Raw genomic sequence first — 21,606 nt, forward strand, 5'->3', positions numbered from 1 at the left:
ACTTATATTTTGCCGTTATTCTCCCAGTGGTATTCAACTTACACCAAATTGAGAGCCTACAATTTTTTTTTAACCACCAGCATAATATGTTTTGCATGTTCAATACTTTTATCTAGTTCTTCGTACTTTTTTTCATTCCTGTTATTGTTTAGTTTTGTACTATTTCGCGATATGGATAACGATACCGTTTGCTGCGTCGTGTGCAAGAAGCAGGAACAGAATTCAAGTAAAGTAGTATCCTGTTTGTATTGCTTCTCTGCAGCTCACTATAAATGCAGGAACATCTTAGGTAGCGCTATTAATCGGGTAAAAGCTAACATGTACTTTTGCACACCTAATTGCTCCGAAATATATAAGCGAATCGTAGACATGCAAAACAGCAGATCATCAATGATGAGCCTGCTAGCTTCGGAATTAAAAGAGACTGTTGCTAATGTAGTTGCTGACCAGTTAACTCAAGTGAAATCCGAGGTTCGTTCAGTAACAGCAGCCGTTGAAAAATCGCAAGAATTCTTGTCTGCGAAATTTGATGAGATCGTATCAGATTTCAAAGATCTCAAAGCTGAAAATGAAACACTCAGACAGCAACTTTCTGCACTGTCCAAATCTCACAGTGATTTAACCAGTTTTGTCCATCAACTGGAGGCTAACGTCGCACATAGGAGTACGCAGTGTAAAAGCGTGGCCAAAAGTACGTCAATCATTTTGTCGTCTGTAAGTGCATTCAATAGAAACAGTAAGTATATTTGTTGTTTTTATACTACTTACATTTATCTAGCAGTGAAATATGACCACTGGCGGCGTCAGTTATTGTTTTTTGATAGTGCACCACTTGGCGCAAGAACGCTGTCTTTGAGAACTACAGCGTGCTTGCAACGAGTGGTGCCCACATATGGCTCCGTCAGTGAGTATGATCTTCCTTATGTTAATCTTCATTATTTGATTATTACTTAATAAATTTTCTGAAAAGATGTACTTTGTTTGTTTACTTCAACAATATAAATTTGTCATCGAATCATGTTAAAGTCCCTGGATAATATTTTGTAATATCAAATGAAACTGATCTAATAAATCCGAAATGCAAATCAACCGCTATGTTTCTTGATAATCTTAACATCCGGCAAATGCATATGCTTTTATGGGCCGGTGTTCATCAAAGTCTCACTCTTCTTCGGAAGCGAAACATAATTTATGTGAGGTTTAACACTCGAAAGCATGATTTTTTTCTAGCATTTTTAAGCAAACTTCACTGAATTAAAATTAAAATAAGTCACGATTGCGTGAGTATGCGTGAAATGTTTTTTATGGAGCTTATTCAGGAAACTCCAATCTTTCCAACGCTGACAATTTTGTTGCTTGGACTGGTTTGGAACCTAATCAAAAGTTTTATTGTGTAAAACATATTATTGTAGAATGGTAGAATAAAGCTAACAATGAATATCATGGTTATGGATAACCTAAAAAAAGTTTCAGATCGAATTATGCTTGAAAAAGTTTTAAATACCCTTATTATTCATACCTATATTGATTTTCATATTGAAATTTATTAAAAATCAAGAAAAACATGATAAAACGTGAACATGTTTAATGCACAATTGCGATAAAACTAGCATTGAAATTATGGTGGAGTTTTGACAGCCAGCATCGCTTACAAGTAAACAATATTGTTTCAAAAATTCCATGGCAAATTAGTATCACTATTTGAGAGTTCAAAAACGAAAAATAATATGGAAATATCTAAAAAAATTGTTTTTGACTTTTGGCCAGGATTTGGGCTGAAATACTCCTCAGTGCGTCGATCTCTCGGATCGTAGAGCAATTTCGAATAACGCGGTGCTGTTAGGTCTCCCAAACATTGTGAATGAGAATACCATGAGTTTAGTTAAGAAAACGTTTGTTAAAATTGGAATCAACTTGCCGCTTAACTCGATTGCTTCGGCGTCACGACTGTATGTTAGTAAAAATAACGATATTCCGGTTCCAATCCAGATCGCTTTTAGGAATAAAAATGTAAAGCAGCTAGTTCTGAATCGTGCAAGAGAAACAGGCACAATACTTTCAACTAACGTAGATCAATCTCTCGTTATTAACGGAAAGCTACGCGAATAACTGTGAGGGATGAATTGACTTCATTGTCAATGGAGCATCTCCGAAAAATGCGCGAGTACCAAGACTCATTCAAAATTAAGTTCGTGTGGCCTGCAAGAGGTGGTGGCGTTGTAGTAAAAAAGATGAAAATTCTAGTTCAGATTTAATCAAATCTAGGAGGATCTAAAATGTTAATTAATCGATACTCTGCAAATCATAAGCAAACACCATCCCCAAAACGTAAAAAGAACGATCAGAATTAAATGTTATTTATAATTTCATTTCGTTTTCATATTTATTCAGCGTGTTGTGAAATATGTTCATGTGTTCCCAAATATATGTAACAATGTATCAAATTCCAAATTACTTTCATAATCACATTGATGATTTTAATTTGTCTTGTGAGAGTATATCTCAGAAAAAACTTCGTATTCTACAATGGAATGTGCGAGGTATCAACGACCTAAACAAATTTGATTATATATTAACTTCGCTTGATCATATCACTGCTCCGATCGATGTTATTGTGGTTGGAGAAACATGGATAAAGGAAGGAAATACATCGTTGTACAATATTAAAGGTTATAAAAGTATATTTTCTAGCAGAGACAGATCATCTGGTGGATTGGTAGTGTATATAAGAGACAACTTTGAATTTAGAATAATTGAAAACGTGTGCATTGAGGGTTTCCATCATATCAATATTGAACTTTTGCTGAAAGGGGAAGTTATTGACATTCATGGTGTATATCGTCCTCCGTCTTACGACTTCAATGCATTTCACGACCGGTTGGAAAATTGGCTCAATAGAAACAACGCTAATCGTGCTTGTCTCATTCTTGGAGACATGAATGTTCCTGTGAATTTGTTAAATAATAACGTTGTGTTGAAATATAAGTATCTTTTGGAGTCATACAGTTTTATGTGCACAAATACATGTGTTACACGACCTACTAGTGCAAATATCTTGGATCATGTTATATGTAAAATGTCAGATGCTCATCGGCTAAGCAACCACACTATTTTTCATGAGTTGAGCGATCATTGTATGGTTTTATCCGAATTAAAAATAAAGTTTGGTTCGCACCGCGTAGAAGTATTCAAAACGATTATCAATCATCATAAGTTAGATGCGGAATTCAAAAGATATATTGATACCTTTGGGCCTGTTCAGGATGTGAACATATGTTTTCAAACAATTTCATCTAAATACGATGCAATATTGAAAGATTGCACAAAACGATAAGGAAGTGTGTGAATATTAAAGGAACCAAATGCCCTTGGATGAGCTTAGACTTATGGACACTTATAAAAATCAAAAACAATTATTTAAAGAAATCACATCGAGACCCGAATAACATGCGGCTAGCAGAACTGCTTCAACATGTATAAAAAAACTTGATGTCGCAAAGAAACAAGCTAAAAAAAGATACTTTGAAAACTTGATGAGCAATAGTTCCCATTCAAAATTATGGAAAAATATAAATTGGATACTTGGCAAACCAGTAAACAAACAAAAGCTTGAACTAAAAGTCAATGGAGAATGTATAGCAGATAATAAACTTATATGTGAAACTTTCAATGAACATTTCTCCTCAGTGGGTTCAAAGTTAGCGTCTAATATTAATCAAACCAATTCAAATCTGGATAGCCATATGGAACCGATTTCGAATTCTATTTTCCTACAACCTGCATCTGTAAATGAAGTTGTATTGATCATACACGAATTAAAAAATGGGAAAAGTCCTGGTCCCGATCATATCCCAGTGAAGGCAGTAAAAAATAATGTAATATCTTTTTCCCGCATCCTGTCTGATGCATTTAACCTTATGATCCAAACAGGGATTTATCCGGATTGCTTGAAAGTTGCCAAAGTCATCCCCATTTTTAAATCAGGTGATCCTAAAAATACTGACAATTATCGGCCCATATCGACTCTCTCAGTTTTCACTAAAATTTTAGAAAAGTTATTGATCACTCGTATCGTAAACTTTCTAGAACGTTATAACATACTTTACAGTATGCAATACGGGTTTCGCAACGGAAGCAGCACAACTATAGCTATAACGGAACTTGTTGATAAAGTTCTGGAAGAGACAGATTCTAAGAAATATGTAGGGGCATTATTCTTAGACTTAAAAAAAGCCTTCGATACCTTGAACCATAACATATTATTGCGTAAGCTAGAATGTTATGGAATTAGGGGGGTTGCGAATAGTATAATCCGGAGTTACCTCAATTCTCAATTCAAAATTCTCTCAGAACTCAATTCGTGTCATATGAAGGTCAGACAAGTGCTCTTAAACAAATAACTACTGGTGTTCCCCAAGGGAGCAATATTGGACCCTTACTTTTTATCGTATATATTAATGATATAACGAAAATTGGACTTATGGGTACTCCCAGGCTCTTTGCAGACGACACCGCTTTATTCTATTCGAATGTTGATCCAAGATCAATCATTTCAAGTATGAGTGCAGACCTGCAAACCCTTCAGAACTACTTTTCCAACAACCTGCTTTCGCTTAACTTGCAGAAAACCAAATACATGATCTTTCGGTCTCCTAGAAAATCACTTCCAATTCTACCAGAATTAATGATGGGGGATGTTATAATTGAAAATGTAGATACATTTAAATACCTTGGGATCCTCCTTGATAGTACCTTATCCTGGGAACATCATATCAAAAAGTAGCTGGAAAAGTTTCGACCATGTGTGGAGTTCTAAGACGTATTAGCAGTTTCGTCCCGCGAAAAGTTTTGCTTATGCTCTATTTTGCTCACATTCATTCTCATTTGAATTATTTGATAATAGTTTGGGGAAGAGCCAGTAAATCTAAACTAAAAAAGCTACAAACACTACAAAATCGTTGTATTAAAATAATTTATAATTTACCTCTGCTATACTCATCCATTGGACTTTATAATGATTTTCCTCATAAAATACTACCGATACAAGGTATGTGCGAGGAGCAAACATTACTCATGGTTCATAACATACTACATAACCCAACTAGTATCCATAATATAACTTTAGATATGGTATCTGGACACCGTATTACAAGACAGAACAGTCATTTAGCTGGGCCTCGTGCATATTCAAGCTTTGGTCAGAAACGGTTTACTTTTATAGGTCCTGCAAAGTACAACAACTTACCCAGAGATTTACGATTGATTAACAATCGTTTAACCTTTAAATCCAACATAAAATGTCTCTTAAGAAGTAGTTTACACCAACTCATAATATGATTACTGTTAAACCTTTTTATATATATATTTTTTTGTATCCGTCACCAACATTAAACCTTAAAGATTAAATATTTATAGTTTCTAATTTAAGTTAATATTTTGTTTATTTGCTTTCAATTTGTGCTTCTTTAAAAGGATGCTTAATCCACTAGAAGCACTTGTTTTGATTTATGTAGTAAAAAAAAAAGCTACCTTCTAATATTCCTTCCCTTTTCCAAACTGTCTACAATCCCGTGACCGGTGCCGTTATTGATCATTTGAACATTTGAGTCACTGAATCTTGCACACTGAGAATTCATGAACAATACCATCCAATCATTCAGTTGATTCTTTGTGCAATTTAACTGATTCGGGTCAATCACGGAGTAGTCAGTCAAAGCTAAAGCTAGCTAACGATTGTCAATACAAAAAGCCGGTTGATACCAATTTGTTGCATTAATTATCGCCATTCATTTTTGTCAAAGGCACGAATAGTTTTTACTTCATTATTTTATGTTCCCACCAAATGGTGGGACTACAGCTCGCCAAGCACGTACTACGGTAGATGTGATTCACTCCTGTACTACTGATGACAAATGAGAATTGCTTGAACAGACATCTGCCGGTTTGCAAGGTGATATCAACGAGTAAATCAGAAGAAAACGTTAGACAAGTATGATTAAAACACGGTGCAGTGTTTAAAATTCTATGCAGCAAAATTTCAAACCTTGAAACGACAAATTAGTGCACCATCATGTACCGACAAATTCGTCTGTCCATGTGCATATCTCATCCCGACACTTCGATTCCCATTTCACATAATCAGTGTTCCGAATGCAAAACAATGGTTCCACCACACCATTTGAGCCAGCTCGGGTAATTCCAATCGTTAAAAGTAATTTCCATTCTCATATTCGCTAACTGGTTTGCCCAAAGCCCACCTTCTCACACTGAGCACTCACCGGATGATCGTTTCAGCGGTATCAGCATCGACGACTGGTCCCGCACGTATCAGTCCATAGTGAGAGAGATCGACACTCATCTTCGACACCACGCGCCATCGTTCCTTGCGATTGTACATTACCAATCATAAGAGTAGCGGCGAGTTCGATTTAGTTGTCACTGGAAATTGAACGAAGAAGGACTTTCGGAAAATTGCTGACAAACGCAGCGAAATGAAAGTTTATAGTGTGATAATTTGTGAGTATTGCAATAATTTACAAATGATATTGAGTGAAAGTGTTCGTGTAAAATATCGAAGAATATCGAGTGGACATTAAGCCCCCGAATATTAGTTTGATGCTTATCAACTGATGTTAGCTAGAACCGCTCCGTGCTTCTGAGTAGTACACGGGGGAAATCACCGTTTTTTCGTTGATAAGCAAGTTCCTAGCATAGCCTGAAATGCCTTGATTTGCTTTTTGACCTTGGGGTCAAAAATCTCATCCATATGATGAAGAAATAGATCATCAAAAACCATCGTGTGTAGTAAACTGTGTACTGTGTCCGTTACATGCAGCATAGTCATCGCAATGTTTGACCATTGATGATGATCAGGAAGATGACACAAATCCGCCAACCGCAATGACATTCTACTGATGCTGCCAAACGAACGGACCAACGAACTGTCTAAAATGGTGTTTTATTATATCGCACACAACAAACCGGTCTGTCTGGTTCTTCCGCCTGAATGCGTCCGACTATTGCCTCTATCGCGATGTTGGACCAAACAAGATGCAAAGATCTTGTAATTCTTCGCAGAGGAACTACCCCGATGTTTTCGTATTCAGCTGTGAATCGCGTCGCTCTACTGCGGAAGATGGGATTCCCCAGCAGCCAGTCAGTCCAGTGAGCGCGCAGCAGTCAGCGACTCGATCGTCATCGGCGACAACCGGCTTCGCTTTGCTCTGGCTGTATCTGCGATTGTCACTGGCATTAGCAGACGAGCCAGATAGGAAGCATTGCGTCAACATTCATCGCTTGGGTAGGATCTCCGATGCGATGGATGAATTTATGGGAGCAAAATAAACACTCGGATGAGAGACTTTTAAGTGGTTTTAAACTGGGTTGCCGCATAGAGCAATCATGTGTTTGGAAAGTTTCGAATCGATAAGAATTTGTATTATCGGTCCAATGAGCACATATCTGAGCTGCTAATTAGTTAATCAAAAGGTTTTGTTTGTTGTTTTTTGTCTTATTGACAGGGGAGTTTCCTCTTAGGCGAATGGACGTCTCATTGGATGGAATGGTTTTTCAGGTCATAATACTTTGTATTTTCTGTGGGGTCTTAGACTCTTTTTCATACACGTTGTTATTTTGTTTTTTAAACGACTGTTTTAACACCTGAATCCATCCATGTTTAGCTCAACGAAATCTTTAAAACCTTTTATCATAGTCCAGGCCACCCAACTAGACCGTTTCAAATTAAAGCTTCCATGGTGATCTAAACTGCTGCATTCGACAATCACTCAAATTAAAATTTTGATCACTGATTAAAAACTTTCTTAAGTTTGCCGTAAGAAGTGTCACGACTGAAAACAAATCCTATTAAATAAATCAAACAAAAGGTAATTTGAAAGCGTGTTTTCGCGATATGTGTCATGCTCGGGATTTGGGTCAAATTTGATTTGGTTTAATTGAGAACCCCCGATTAAAACATATTTTTATAGATCGGCAGATTGCGTCAAGTATTAAGCGGTTTATTACTGGACGCACGCTTGTGGCAAAGCCGTAGTTTGTCCTTGTTCTTGGCAATTTTTTTTTTGCGCAAAAATAATGTATGTGTACCTTGTACGGATTTCGAGATGTCTCTAAGTTCTTGACAGCTTGTGAAAAAGTTTGAAAAAACATAAGACAAACCTCGCAAATCACTAAGCAAAGCTGAAACATCCTATAAAGCACAAAAAATAAATTTGAAAAAATATGAAATCTCTTCGTTTGAGAAGATTGTTGAAAGATCTTCATTATTCCCATAAGAGTGAGCCGATATCTCAGCATTTGAAAATATGTTTACTGAGGTACTGAGAAATTACAGCAACCGTATTCATGGGGAGGTACTATTTAAAAAATAGCGCATTGATGAGACTAAACTTATTGTGCCAAGGCTCTTAACAAATTTTGAGTTTGGCCGTAGCTAGAGGGGTGCGTCGCCAAAGAAAAAGTGCGCAGAATTTTTCGTGATTTATTTAAAAATTCCATACAAGCTCCCGTTGAAATTTTAAAAATCTCTTAGTGAAAAGTAAGAAAAACTTCCCGACTAGAAGAGCATAACAAAAACTGAACAAAATTTTTACACATTGTGATTTTCTCCTTCTCTTTTCTCTTCAACATTCTAACTGGAACTTGGTCTGCTTTACAACTTAATATTCCATTAGCATTTCCTCAGTAGGTCGGGGTTCAGCCAAACCGCACCAAGCGGCTTTTTGACTGACTTGTAATATTTTGTTCGCAAAAGGAAAACGGAAAATATTTTATCTCAAATCATGCGTGCATTTGTTGTAGGATATCCTCAGTTATGGTATTGAACGATGCCCGATGCGATTTGCGAATAATTGAATCGGTTACACGAAAACCTTGGTGAAAAAATTGGAAACCCGGCCAGTTAGCGCGGCTACAAAGCAAGGCCACGCTTTGGGTGGCTGGGTTCGATTCCCGGTGCCGGTCTAGGCAATTTTCGGATTGGAAATTGTCTCGACTTCCCTGGGCATATAAAAGTATCATCGTGCTAGCTTCATGATATACGAATGCAAAAATGGTAACCTGGCTTAGAAACCTCACAGTTAATAACTGTGGAAGTGCTTAATGAACAGTAAGCTGCAAGGCGGCTCTGTCCCAGTGTGGGGATGTAAAGCCAATAAGAAGAAGAAGGAGAAGAAGAAGATGACCAGATCTAAAATCTAACTTAAATGAGGTAAAGTTTGTGGCTAAATTTCGATCATATTGATTCACTGGGTTAAAAATCATTGCGGTAATACCAAACTGAATTTTTTGGCAAAAAAGTATTTCTTTATGTCTTGAGCTCTACTATTACGCAAACGTATTACTTATTCAGCAAAAACGCATATTTTGGGAATACAAAAAAGTTTGCCTATAAACCTAATATACACTAAGAGTTGTAGTTTTCAAAATATTAAAAAATCTATTTTTTGCCAAAAAATCGTTTTGGTATAACCACAATAATTGTTTACCCTTTGAATCAATTTGGTCGAAGCTTAGGTGTGGTTAAATTCAAATTATATCTGAGCTCTGGTCAAGTTTTCAGTAAAATTTGTTGACATGCAACCGTGATCTAGACCACCAAAGTTCACCATTTTGTATGAAAAACGACAAATGGGCTCTTTATTGTGTAGGTCACTGTAGATGTTTTGCAGAAAGGACATTTCGGGCTAAATGGTTATTTCTGCCAAACAACCATTTCTACCAATCGAAATTTTCGACCAAATGATTCATTCAGTCAAATGACTTTTATGGCCAAACGACCATTTTGGCCAAATGAACTGTTAGAGAAAACAACTTTTTAGGCCGAATGTGCCTTTCGGCAGTTTGTCGCATTCGGCTAAATGTCATTTTCGTTTAAACCATTTTCGATCCTATGCATTTTTGGACAAACGTCTAATTCGCCCAATTGAAGTTTAGGTGGATGACTTTCGGCCTAACGGGCTATTCAACGAAGTGGCGTTCAAATAAATGGCTTTTCGCCGAATAACTTTCGGCCAAATGATAGGTAGGGCCATTTGGCTGAAACCCACAAGGCAGAAAGGTGTTCGGGCAAATATGTCGTTTGACCGAACAAACCATTAGGCTAAAACTCACCTGGCCAAAACCCATCGTTTGGCTGAATAGATTATAAGGCTGAAAAAGTCGTTTGGCCGAAATGGCCTTTCTGCTATTTGGCCTTTCTGCTTTCTGCCGAAATAATATTTGGCCAAACGGGTGGGTATTATTTACCATATTACCCATTCACTAATTAACATTTGGCCGTTGGACCAAATTACATCGGCTAAATAGCCCTTTTGGTCAAACAACCATTTTGACCGAACGACCTTTTAGGCCATTAAATCTATTCGGCCAAACGACGTGTTAGAGAAGATTGGTTTTCGGTCAAATTATCAATAAGGCCAACTTCCGGAACTTCCGGAGGAACTTCCGGAAGAATTCCCGGAGGAATTCCTGGAGGAATTCCCGGAGGAACTTCCGGAGAAATTCCCGGAGGAACTTCCGGAGGAATTCCCGGAGGAACTTCCGGAGGAATTCCCGGAGGAATTCCCGGAGGAACTTCCGGAGGAATTCCCGGAGGAACTTCCGGAGGAATTCCCGGAGGAACTTCCGGAGGAATTCCAGGAGGAACTTCCGGAGGAATTCCCGGAGGAACTTCCGGAGGAATTCCCGGAGGAACTTCCGGAGGAATTCCCGGAGGAACTTCCGGAGGAATTCCCGGAGGAACTTCCGGAGGAATTCCCGGAGGAACTTCCGGAAGAATTCGGAGGAACTTCCGGAGGAATTCCGGAGGAACTTCCGGAGGAATTCCGGAGGAACTTCCGGAGGAATTCCGGAGGAACTTCGGAGGAATTCGGAGGAACTTCCGGAGGAATTCCCGGAGGAACTTCCGGAGGAACTTCCGGAGGAATTCCCGGAGGAACTTCGGAGGAATTCGGAGGAACTTCCGGAGGAATTCCCGGAGGAACTTCCGGAGGAATTCCCGGAGGAACTTCCGGAGGAATTCCCGGAGGAACTTCCGGAGGAATTCCCGGAGGAACTTCCGGAGGAATTCCCGGAGGAACTTCCGGAGGAACTGCCGGAGGCACTTCCGGAGGAATTCCCGGAGGAACTTCGGAGGAATTCCGGAGGATCTTCCGGGGGAAATCCCGGAGGAACTTCCGGAGGAAGTCCCGGGAGAACTTCCGGGGGCACTTCCGGAGGAATTCCCGGAGGAACTTCCGGAGGAATTCCCGGAGGAACTTCCGGAGGAATTCCCGGAGGAACTTCCGGAGGAATTCCCGGAGGAACTCCGGAGGAATTCCCGGAGGAACTTCCGGAGGAATTTCCAGAGGAACTTCCGGAGGAATTCCCGGAGGAACTTCCGGAGGAATTCGGAGGAACTTCCGGAGGAATTCCGGAGGAACTTCCGGAGGAATTCCCGGAGGAACTTCGGAGGAATTCCTGAGGAACTTCCGGAGGAATTCCCGGAGGAACTTCCGGAGGAATTCCGGAGGAACTTCCGGAGGAATTCCGGAGGAACTTCCGGAGGAATTCCCGGAGGAACTTCCGGAGGAATTCCCGGAGGAACTTCCGGAGGAATTCGGAGGAACTTCCGGAGGAATTCCGGAGGAACTTCGGAGGAATTCCCGGAGGAACTTCCGGAGGAATTCCGGAGGAACTTCCGGAGGAATTCCCGGAGGAACTTCCGGAGGAACTCCGGAGGAACTTCCGGAGGAATTCCGGAGGAACTTCGGAGGAATTCCCGGAGGAACTTCCGGAGGAATTCGGAGGAACTTCCGAGGAATTCCGGAGGAACTTCCGGAGGAATTCCCGGAGGAACTTCCGGAGGAATTCCGGAGGAACTTCCGGAGGAATTCCCGGAGGAACTTCCGGAGGAATTCCTGGAGGAACTTCCGGAGGAATTCCGGAGGAACTTCCGGAGGAATTCCCGGAGGAACTTCCGGAGGAATTCGGAGGAACTTCCGGAGGAATTCCCGGAGGAACTTCCGGAGGAATTCCGGAGGAACTTCCGGAGGAATTCCCGGAGGAACTTCCGGAGGAATTCCGGAGGAACTTCCGGAGGAATTCCGGAGGAACTTCCGGAGGAATTCCCGGAGGAACTTCCGGAGGAATTCCCGGAGGAACTTCCGGAGGAATTCCGGGGGGACTTCCGGAGGAATTCCGGGGGAACTTCCGGAGGAATTCCGGGGGAACTTCCGGAGGAATTCCGGGGGAACTTCCGGAGGAATTCCGGGGGAACTTCCGGAGGTATTCCGGGAGGAACTTCCGGAGGAATTCCCGGAGGAACTTCCGGAGGAATTCCGGAGGAACTTCCGGAGGAATTCCGGAGGAACTTCCGGAGGAATTCCCGGAGGAACTTCCGGAGGAATTCCCGGAGGAACTTCCGGAGGAATTCCCGGAGGAACTTCCGGAGGAATTCCCGGAGGAACTTCCGGAGGAATTCCCGGAGGAACTTCCGGAGGAATTCCCGGAGGAACTTCCGGATGAACTTCCGGAGGAACTTCCTGACGGAAGATTTCCGTAAGAGTTCCCCGAGGAACTTGCGGAGGGATTCCTGGTGGAACTTGAGGACGAATTCCCGGAGGGACTTTCGGACGAATTTCCGGAGGAAATCCCGGAGCAACTTCCTGAAGCAATCTTGGAAGCTTCCCTGGTGAAAGTCATGGTAGAATTTCGGAAAATTTCTAATGCATGAAATAAGCTCACACCGACCCATGCCACTGTACCGCACCGATTACTAACGGCGTAACGCCGCCGCTGGCTGAAATTGATCTATCACGCCACCACTGATAAATTTCCAATCGGCGCACAGCTCTAATTTTTATTTATTAATATTGGTATGTATTTCGATTTATATAATCAGTATGGGTCTCTGTACCATCTATAAAAATGCGCTTCTGGAGTGGAATGATACATCAGTACAACCTTGTTGAACGATACAGGAAAAATAGCTCTCCTTCCTACGCAGTCGACAAAGAAATTGTTTCTTTTTAAGCAAGCAGCTTCATACACTGTACAATTTCGTTGGTTTTGTAGTTGCCCAATCTATAGCCGAGAACCATAACAAAAAGCTCTACAAAGCAAGGGACCAACACACTAAATAGGGGATCAAGTGCATGCATGCGTAAGTACAAAACTAACCCTCACTGGCTGGCAGTGATGTTATTACAGAAAGCTGTCTGTTTCACATAATTTTATAGGCAGATTTAATCCGGGAGTTAGAAAAATAGTTGCTCTACAGCAACTACAGTGACTCATTTCAGACTTCCAGTCCGAGGTCACTTTTGCTAACAATAAGCCGCCTGTTTGTGCTACCATTATTAATTGGATAATGGATCCATAAGCAAACTTCAGGATTCTTCTAATCCAGCACGTATTTAGTTTTGGTAAGAAACATAGTTAGTAACTCATTGAAATAATCTCACCAAAATAATCCATATCCGGAGACCAGAAACTTCATGGAAAAAACTTCGAATTCTTTCCATGATGACAAAAATGAACAATTCAATACGGTTGCCACAATCGTGCTTTTTCGAAACCTGATTGTCTGCAAATAGAACAAATGAAACAATACTGCACTAGCACCACTTCAACATTTAACGCGTAAACACTTTAGAGAACGTAGCACATCGAGAAAAATTTAACTGTGACAGAAAGTTTGAAACGCGTCCGTTCGCGAGCACAGCCTACTCTCCCTTTCATCATAAAAAGAGGATTGAAAGTCTCCTCAACTCCTCGAATTCTAATACAAGAATCGTTCATGAATACGCATAGAATGTCGGGAAATCTACATAATATAATTTTATTTCTCCAATTGCACTCGTCGTACATAAAATTTCATTACTCATTATGAAGTTACGTTAACAGGCAAAAAGAATCTTTACACCTCTACCATTACAAAATATTATATTTCTAATACAAATTTACTAGTTCTAATTGTAACGTTATTGATTTAAATTCTTTACATTTGCTGATAGTTTGCATAATTGCTACGTGCACATGGGCAGATGATGCCGCTATTGATATATCAAATGACAATCAACCATTTCGAGGAACGAGAAATGTCGAGTTTGACTGGAATCTTACTAAGGTATGTGCTTTTGTTTTTTAATTCATCCAATAAGGTACAATTATCAATGAAATTTATAGCGAGTTTTCGGATCTCAAAAATCGAACGTTGTCATATCACCACTGTCGGTGAAAATCCTGTTAGTGTTGTTGTACGAAGCGACCGGTGATGCTGCCGAGCTGGCACAAACGCAAACCAAAGTGGAGTTGCGAACTGTATTAGAACCCAAGGGTGATCTGAATGCGACCCGTACCTTATATCGGCAATGGTTGGACTCCGCGCTGGTAATATCGATATGTTTTTTCGTCAATTCGAGCATTCAATATTTATTGGTTTTCAGACATCGCACAAGGAATTCGACCTCCAGATTGCCACCAAATTCTTCGTCGAGGAGTACATTGATGTCATCAACAAATATCAGGTCATTTCGGATCATTACTACAGCGCAACGGTTGACAAGATTCCATTCTCGCAACCGAAAGTTGCCGCAGACTTGATCAACAGTTGGGTGAACAATACGACACATGGCCGCATTCAGGAACTGGTTACAGCTGGTAAGATTTTATTCTGTCCCTTAGCCATTAGCATCAACATTGAAGATAATCATTTTCAGATGGAGTGGACGGCGCTGTTATTACATTGATCAACGCCATATATTTCAAGGGGCTGTGGACTAACCCTTTCCCAGAAAATGGCCCCACGTTGACCTTCTACGGAAGACAGAAACAAGTGCAGACCCAATTCATGGAACAAAATGGACAATTTTACTACGATGATTCTGCAACTTTGGATGCTCAACTGCTACGATTGTCGTACCGTGGTGGCAAATTTGCTATGTACATTCTGCTTCCACACCAAGGAAAGTCTGTCGATGAAGTATTAGAGAAAATCACACCTGCCACGCTGCACCAAGCGCTCTGGTACATGGATGAAACCGAGGTGAACGTTACCATCCCGAAGTTCAAATTTGATTTCTCAGAGGAACTGAACCAACCATTGAAGGACGTAAGTCAAACATTAAATTAATTTTTAGAATTGTTTAAAACCTGACTCTTCCAATAGATCGGAATCCGGGAAATCTTCTCCCCAAATGCATCCCTACCATTGCTGGCCCGTGGTAAGGGAACCCGAAACGAAGTTCGAGTGTCACGAGTATTCCAGAAAGCCGGTATCAACATCAACGAGCAAGGAAGTGAAGCATATGCTGCCACAGGTAGGATATTGTAAACAACAGAATTATCCACGGGCATCGTGCACATTCCACGTTCAATTTACAGAAATCCAACTGGTGAATAAATTCGGCGGAGATGGAACGCAAGTTTTCACCGCGACCCGGCCATTCTTGTTCTTCATTGAGGACGAAGACTTTGGAACGCTGCTTTTCGCCGGTAGAGTTGAAGACCCCACAAAGTGAAACTGAAATGTCGCCCACAAAAAGGTAATTAGAGAAGATTTCGAAAAATATCTGCATGAATGGCGTTTTAAATTTTGAGCGGAAATAAATTGAATGAAAATTTTATCGAGATGAGTCATTTGAGTTTTGGATTCCGATTCTTTCCTCAGCAAAACTTTCAATAACATTTTCATCCCGTTTCACGTAGGGACAAGGTTTATTTCAGCAAACCTATGTTCTCGTTTTCAGTTTTAATAAGTTTATATTCAAGTTGCCATCGATGGGGAATCCTTGGGTGAATCTGACTACGGGATCAAAAGTTATGGTCAATATTCTTCCGTATTCTATAATGCACAATAAAGTAACCATTACCATTAGTTTTTTTTTTTTTACTTTGTCTATACAGTCATACATTTAGAGAACCATAGAAGGTAAGCAAAACAAAATATGTCTGTGGAGTTTTATAAAACCTTTCAAAAGAGTTCCAAGTTCTTTCTCATTTGAATCTCCTATAAATCACAAGGTTATGCCGAACCATTCTCGAATCTCAAAATGCCTAGTTTGTTTATTGGAAATTCAGCAAAATCCATAGAATACTTTCCCAGACAAATCTGCACAAAGATTTCTTGTTCATTTATAGATTTAATATCGTTGTATTTAGCTATCACATTTTCGAAAGAACTCTTTTGATCTTTCAAAAATGTCATCCATCTTTTAGGATTATGTGAGATAGTCAGAGATAATTGCTTTGTTCAGTAAAATTTACTCACAAAACTCTAAAAAAACTTAATAAACTTATAGGATGATTTGCTAACAAATTCCATTCCAAAATCAAAATATGTTGGGCATTCTTTGGAACCCTAAATATCATCTGCACCTTTGAAACAGCCAAATTGTAGGCTCCATTAGAACATTTCGAAGAGACGGGAGGGAGTCTATCATCGACAACACGTTCTGCAGTCCTTCGCCGATGGTGAACATAACTGCAATGCTGCGTAATCTGGAGTCTAGAGGCAATCGACGTCCAGCTTACTGGTGGCTCAGTGCGCTACATGCTACATGCTTGTCTTAAATCTAGGAGGCGGGCATAGAGAGCGAGGATGGAACCAAAGAGAGAGGAGCGCAAGGCAACGTTTCTGGAAGCTAGAACTGCATTGAAACATGCAATCATGATTAGTAAGTCATATTGCTACAAGGAGCTATGCCGAGAAGCAGACGCCAATCCCTGGCGGGTGACGCACTCCGGGATATGATAGCGAATATCAAAGGACCGTCGTCGACGCCAGCTGAAATATGCCCATTGCCCATATATGCGGAAGGAAATCGTGGAGGGTCTCTTTTCGAAACAAGAAGAGAAGAAGAAGAAGAAGAAGAAGAAGCAATTTCCGAGGGTCGGAAAGTGTCTAATTACGAGTTGGCAGAAGCTGCGGAGCGCTTGAACACAACGAAAGCCTCCGGTACATATGGAATATCAAACGTCGTTCTGAAAGCTACGATTTTGGCAAATACGGATATGTTCAGAACGATACTCCTGAAGTGCCTGGACAAGGGTAATTTTCCAAAACTGTGGAAACCCTGAAGCTGGTACTGTTGCCAAAACCAGGGAATCCGCCGTGGAATCCGGCTGATAGAAACAGTTGGGAAACTCCTGAAGAGGATCCGGAACAGGCTGAAGAAGTGTATGGAGGGTGAGCGTGGACTGTTAAAGATGTCGTTTGGATTCGACGAAGCGAAAAAACGAAGAGGAGATCGATTCTGCGCAGCGGATACGATAGACTAGAATAACGCGTTAAACAGCGCCAGCTTTGAAGCCATTGCCGGTGCGCTGCCCAGACTGCGAATTAAGTAACAGATAGCACACCGCAAGGGCAGCAGGGACTATGTCCAAGGGCTTGACGATCCCTCCCCACGCCATCTGCGAGTTGTGGCGCCTGTCTAGGATGTGGTGGGGTTTGACAGTGGGCCCTGTTAAACCTCTATAAAAAGCTGCATGTATCCGCAAGTAGGCTCCGCCAAAGCGACCGTGTGCCGCTCAAAGCGCACAAGCCCAAGTCCTGGTGTTAGGTGGGACGCTAAACAGCCCTGACACGACGGCCCTCCGACGAAACAGGAGGTTTGCGCAGGCCCAATAAGCCGCCTTTAAAAACAACTATTACGAACGACATAGAAGATAATACGACTCGATACAATCGGCAACGACCTAGGCGACGAAGGATCACGATTGGAAGCTTGGAACATGGAACTGCAAGTCGCTAGGCTTCGCAGGTTGCGATAGGATAATCTACGATGAATTACATCCCCGCAACTTCGATGTCGTAGCGCTGCAGGAAATCTGCTGGACAGGACAGAAAGTGTGGAAAAGCGGGCATCGAGCGGCTACCTTCTACCAAAGCTGTGGCACCACCAACGAGCTGGGAACCGGCTTCATAGTGCTGGGAAAGATGCGCCAACGCGTGATTGGGTGGCAGCCAATCAACGCAAGGATGTGCAAGCTGAGGATTAAAGGCCGTTTCTTCAACTATAGCATCATCAACGTGCACTGCCCACACGAAGGGAGATCCGACGACGAGAAAGAAGCGTTCTATGCGCAGCTGGAGCAGACATACGATGGATGCCCACTGCGGGACGACAAAATCGTCATCGGTGACATGAACGCTCAGGTAGAAAGGGAGGAAATGTATAGACCGGTCATCGGACCGGATAGTCTGCATACCGTATTGAACGACAACGGCCAACGATGCATAAACTTTGCAGCCTCCCGCGGAATGGTAGTCCGAAGCACTTTCTTCCCCCGTAAGAATATCCACAAGGCCACATGAAAATCACCTAATCAAGTAACGGAAAACCAAATCGACCACGTTCTAATCGACGGTAAATTCTTCTCCGACATCACGAACGTACGCACTTACCGCAGTGCGAATATTGAATCCGACCACTACCTCGTCGCAGTATGTCTGCGCTCAAAACTCTCGACGGTGATCAACACGCGTCGGAGTCGTCCGCCGCGGCTAAACATTGGGCGGCTACAAGACGGTAGACTAGCCCAAGACTACGCGCAGCAGCTGGAAGTGGCACTCCCAACGGAAGAGCAGCTAGGCGCAGCATCTCTTGAAGATGGCTGGAGAGATATTCGATCCGCCATTGGAAGTACCGCAACCGCTGCACTAGGCACGGTGGCTCTGGATCAGAGAAACGACTGGTATGACGGCGAATGTGAGCAGTTAGTTGAGGAGAAGAATGCAGCATGGGCGAGATTGCTGCAACACCGCACGAGGGCGAACGAGGCACGATACAAACGGGCGCGGAACAGACAAAACTCGATTTTCCGGAGGAAAAAGCGCCAGCAGGAAGATCGAGACCGTGAAGAGACGGAGGAACTGTACCGCGCTAATAACGCACGAAAGTTCTATGAGAAGTTGAACCGTTCACGTAAGGGCCACGTGCCACAGCCCGATATGTGTAAGGACATAAACGGGAACCTTCTTACGAACGAGCGTGAGGTGATCCAAAGGTGGCGGCAGCACTACGAAGAGCACCTGAATGGCGATATGGCAGACAACGGTGGCGGTATGGTAATGAACCTAGGAGCACGCGCGCAGGACATGCGACTTCCGGCTCCGAATCTCCAGGAAATCCAGGAGGAGATCGGCCGGCTGAAAAACAACAAAGCCCCTGGAGTTGACCAACTACCAGGAGAGATGTTTAAACACGGTGGTGAAGCACTGGCTAGAGCGCTGCACTGGGTGATTACCAAGGTTTGGGAGGATGAGGTTCTGCCGCAGGAGTGGATGGAAGGTGTCGTGTCCCATCTACAAAAGGGCGATAAGCTGGATTGTAGCAACTACCGCGCAATCACATTGCTGAACGCCGCCTACAAGGTACTCTCCCAAATTTTATGCCGTCGACTAACACCAATTGCAAGAGAGTTCGTGGGGCAGTACCAGGCGGGATTTATGGGTGAACGCTCTACCACAGACCAGGTGTTCGCCATACGTCAGGTATTGCAGAAATGCCGCGAATACAACGTGCCCACACATCATCTATTTATCGACTTCAAAGCCGCATATGATACAATCGATCGGGACCAGCTATGGCAGCTAATGCACGAAAACGGATTTCCGAATAAACTGATACGGTTGATCAAGGCGACGATGGATCGGGTGATGTGCGTAGTTCGAGTTTCAGGGGCATTCTCGAGTCCCTTCGAAACCCGTAGAGGGTTACGGCAAGGTGATGGTCTTTCGTGTCTGCTATTCAACATCACTTTGGAGGGAGTAATACGAAGGGCAGGGATTGACACGAGTGGTACGATTTTCACGAAGTCCGTCCAGTTATTTGGTTTCGCCGACGACATTGATATCATGGCACGTAACTTTGAGAGGATGGAGGAAGCCTAGATCAGACTGAAAAGCGAAGCTAAACGGATTGGACTAGTCATCAACACGCCGAAGACGAAGTACATGATAGGAAGAGGCTCAAGAGAGGTCAATGTGAGCCACCCACCACGAGTTTCTATCGGTGGTGACGAAATCGAGGTGGTAGAAGAATTCGTGTACTTGGGCTCACTGGTGACCGCCGATAACGATACCAGCAGAGAAATTCGGAGACGCATAGTGGCTGGAAATCGTACGTACTTTGGACTCCGCAAGACGCTCCGATCGAATAGAGTTCGCCGCCGTACCAAACTGACTATCTACAAAACGCTTATAAGACCGGTAGTTCTCTACGGACACGAGACCTGGACGATGCTCGTAGAGGACCAACGCGCACTGGGAGTTTTCGAAAGGAAAGTGTTGCGTACCATCTATGGTGGGTTGCAGATGGCGGACGGTACGTGGAGGAGGCGAATGAACCACGAGTTGCATCAGCTGTTGGGAGAACCATCCATCGTTCACACCGCGAAAATCGGAAGACTGCGGTGGGCCGGGCACGTAGCCAGAATGTCGGACAGTAATCCGGTGAAAATGGTTCTCGACAACGATCCGACGGGAACAAGAAGGCGAGGTGCACAGCGGGCAAGGTGGATCGATCAGGTGGAGGACGACTTGCGGACCTTCCGCAGACTGCGTGGTTGGCGAAATGCAGCCATGAACCGAGCTGAATGGAGAAGTCTTTTATGTGCAGCACAGGCCACTCCGGCCTTAGTCTGATGATAAAAAATAAAAAATAGCACACCGCAAAACGGAGGTGCCATTAGTCAGCATATGCAAAGCGATCCAGCGGATAAAGATCATCTTCGGAGGACATGAGATTGTATCGAAGCGATGACAGAAGCACCTGGGTGAGATGATTGATGACCGGTTGAGCCTCAACAGCCATGTCGACTTCGCCAAAGGCAATGACTGCAATAACGAAGATCATGCCAAATGTTGACGATTCGAGAAACAGTACGGGGTGTCGTGTCTCGTCATCAATACCGCGATATGGGGTTCCGTGAATAACTAAAAAGTGTGTTCCGGCTAATGGCCATATGTGTTGCGTGCGATCTCAGAACGATATCGTCGTAGGCAGTATGCGTACACCACCCCATGGAAAGACGAGAGTGCTACCACTACTCATCACCAGGGACACCGAGTAGAGCATCGAATTGGCGTCCATGTGGATGGCGAACTGGGTGGTCAACATGTGGCGGAATTCATGGGCAACAACGGGTCAACGTCCAGAGACTTGGGATCAACGGATAAGAACGACAAATCATTCGCCTGGTGATTGTCGAAAGGAAAGGTTGATTAGAGAGGCAGAAAAAGTTATTTATTTAGCAGAGAAAAGTAATAAAAGTTGGAAAATTTAAGAAGGTGATAGAGAAGACCCAGGAGACATTTTTAGTTTTATAACGCTCTTGAAGACCATTATTTACCGTTATGACTCGAAGTCCGGACACCTAAGCACTGCTGAATTTTCAGTTCAATATTTCAAACGGAATTAAGTACTTGACGCTGAGTGATAACACATCCTGTCAAGATTAAGTTATCAAATTTGCTGTAGTGTACTGAAAATGACATTTTGTATGCACGAAATAGCTAATATAATTGAAAACATTGAACATCGCTTGCTTCGAAATCCGGACACAGTATAAGGGATGCTTCAAATGCCGGACAATTTTGCTTCG

The 21,606-nt window shown here is 42.5% G+C and overlaps 2 protein-coding genes across 3 annotated transcripts in view; one reads left to right on the forward strand and one right to left on the reverse strand.

The window, feature by feature from the left end:
- LOC134209245 (uncharacterized) overlaps positions 1-15,623 on the forward strand; it is an 82,767-nt gene extending 67,144 nt beyond the window's left edge. The window contains exons 12-18 of the mRNA XM_062685229.1: positions 6,488-6,516; positions 14,013-14,125; positions 14,185-14,388; positions 14,445-14,658; positions 14,718-15,109; positions 15,167-15,317; positions 15,382-15,623. Coding sequence (XP_062541213.1) covers positions 6,488-6,516; positions 14,013-14,125; positions 14,185-14,388; positions 14,445-14,658; positions 14,718-15,109; positions 15,167-15,317; positions 15,382-15,518 — 1,240 coding nt within the window. The 3' untranslated portion in view covers positions 15,519-15,623. The remainder of the gene's footprint in view (positions 1-6,487; positions 6,517-14,012; positions 14,126-14,184; positions 14,389-14,444; positions 14,659-14,717; positions 15,110-15,166; positions 15,318-15,381) is intronic.
- The window catches only part of LOC134210848 (uncharacterized), a 331,227-nt gene that overhangs the window by 205,662 nt on the left and 103,959 nt on the right, over positions 1-21,606 (reverse strand). The gene's annotated exons all lie outside the window — the stretch shown is intronic.

Source organism: Armigeres subalbatus, chromosome 2 (genome assembly GCF_024139115.2).
Source record: "Armigeres subalbatus isolate Guangzhou_Male chromosome 2, GZ_Asu_2, whole genome shotgun sequence".
Classification (NCBI taxonomy): domain Eukaryota; kingdom Metazoa; phylum Arthropoda; class Insecta; order Diptera; family Culicidae; genus Armigeres; species Armigeres subalbatus.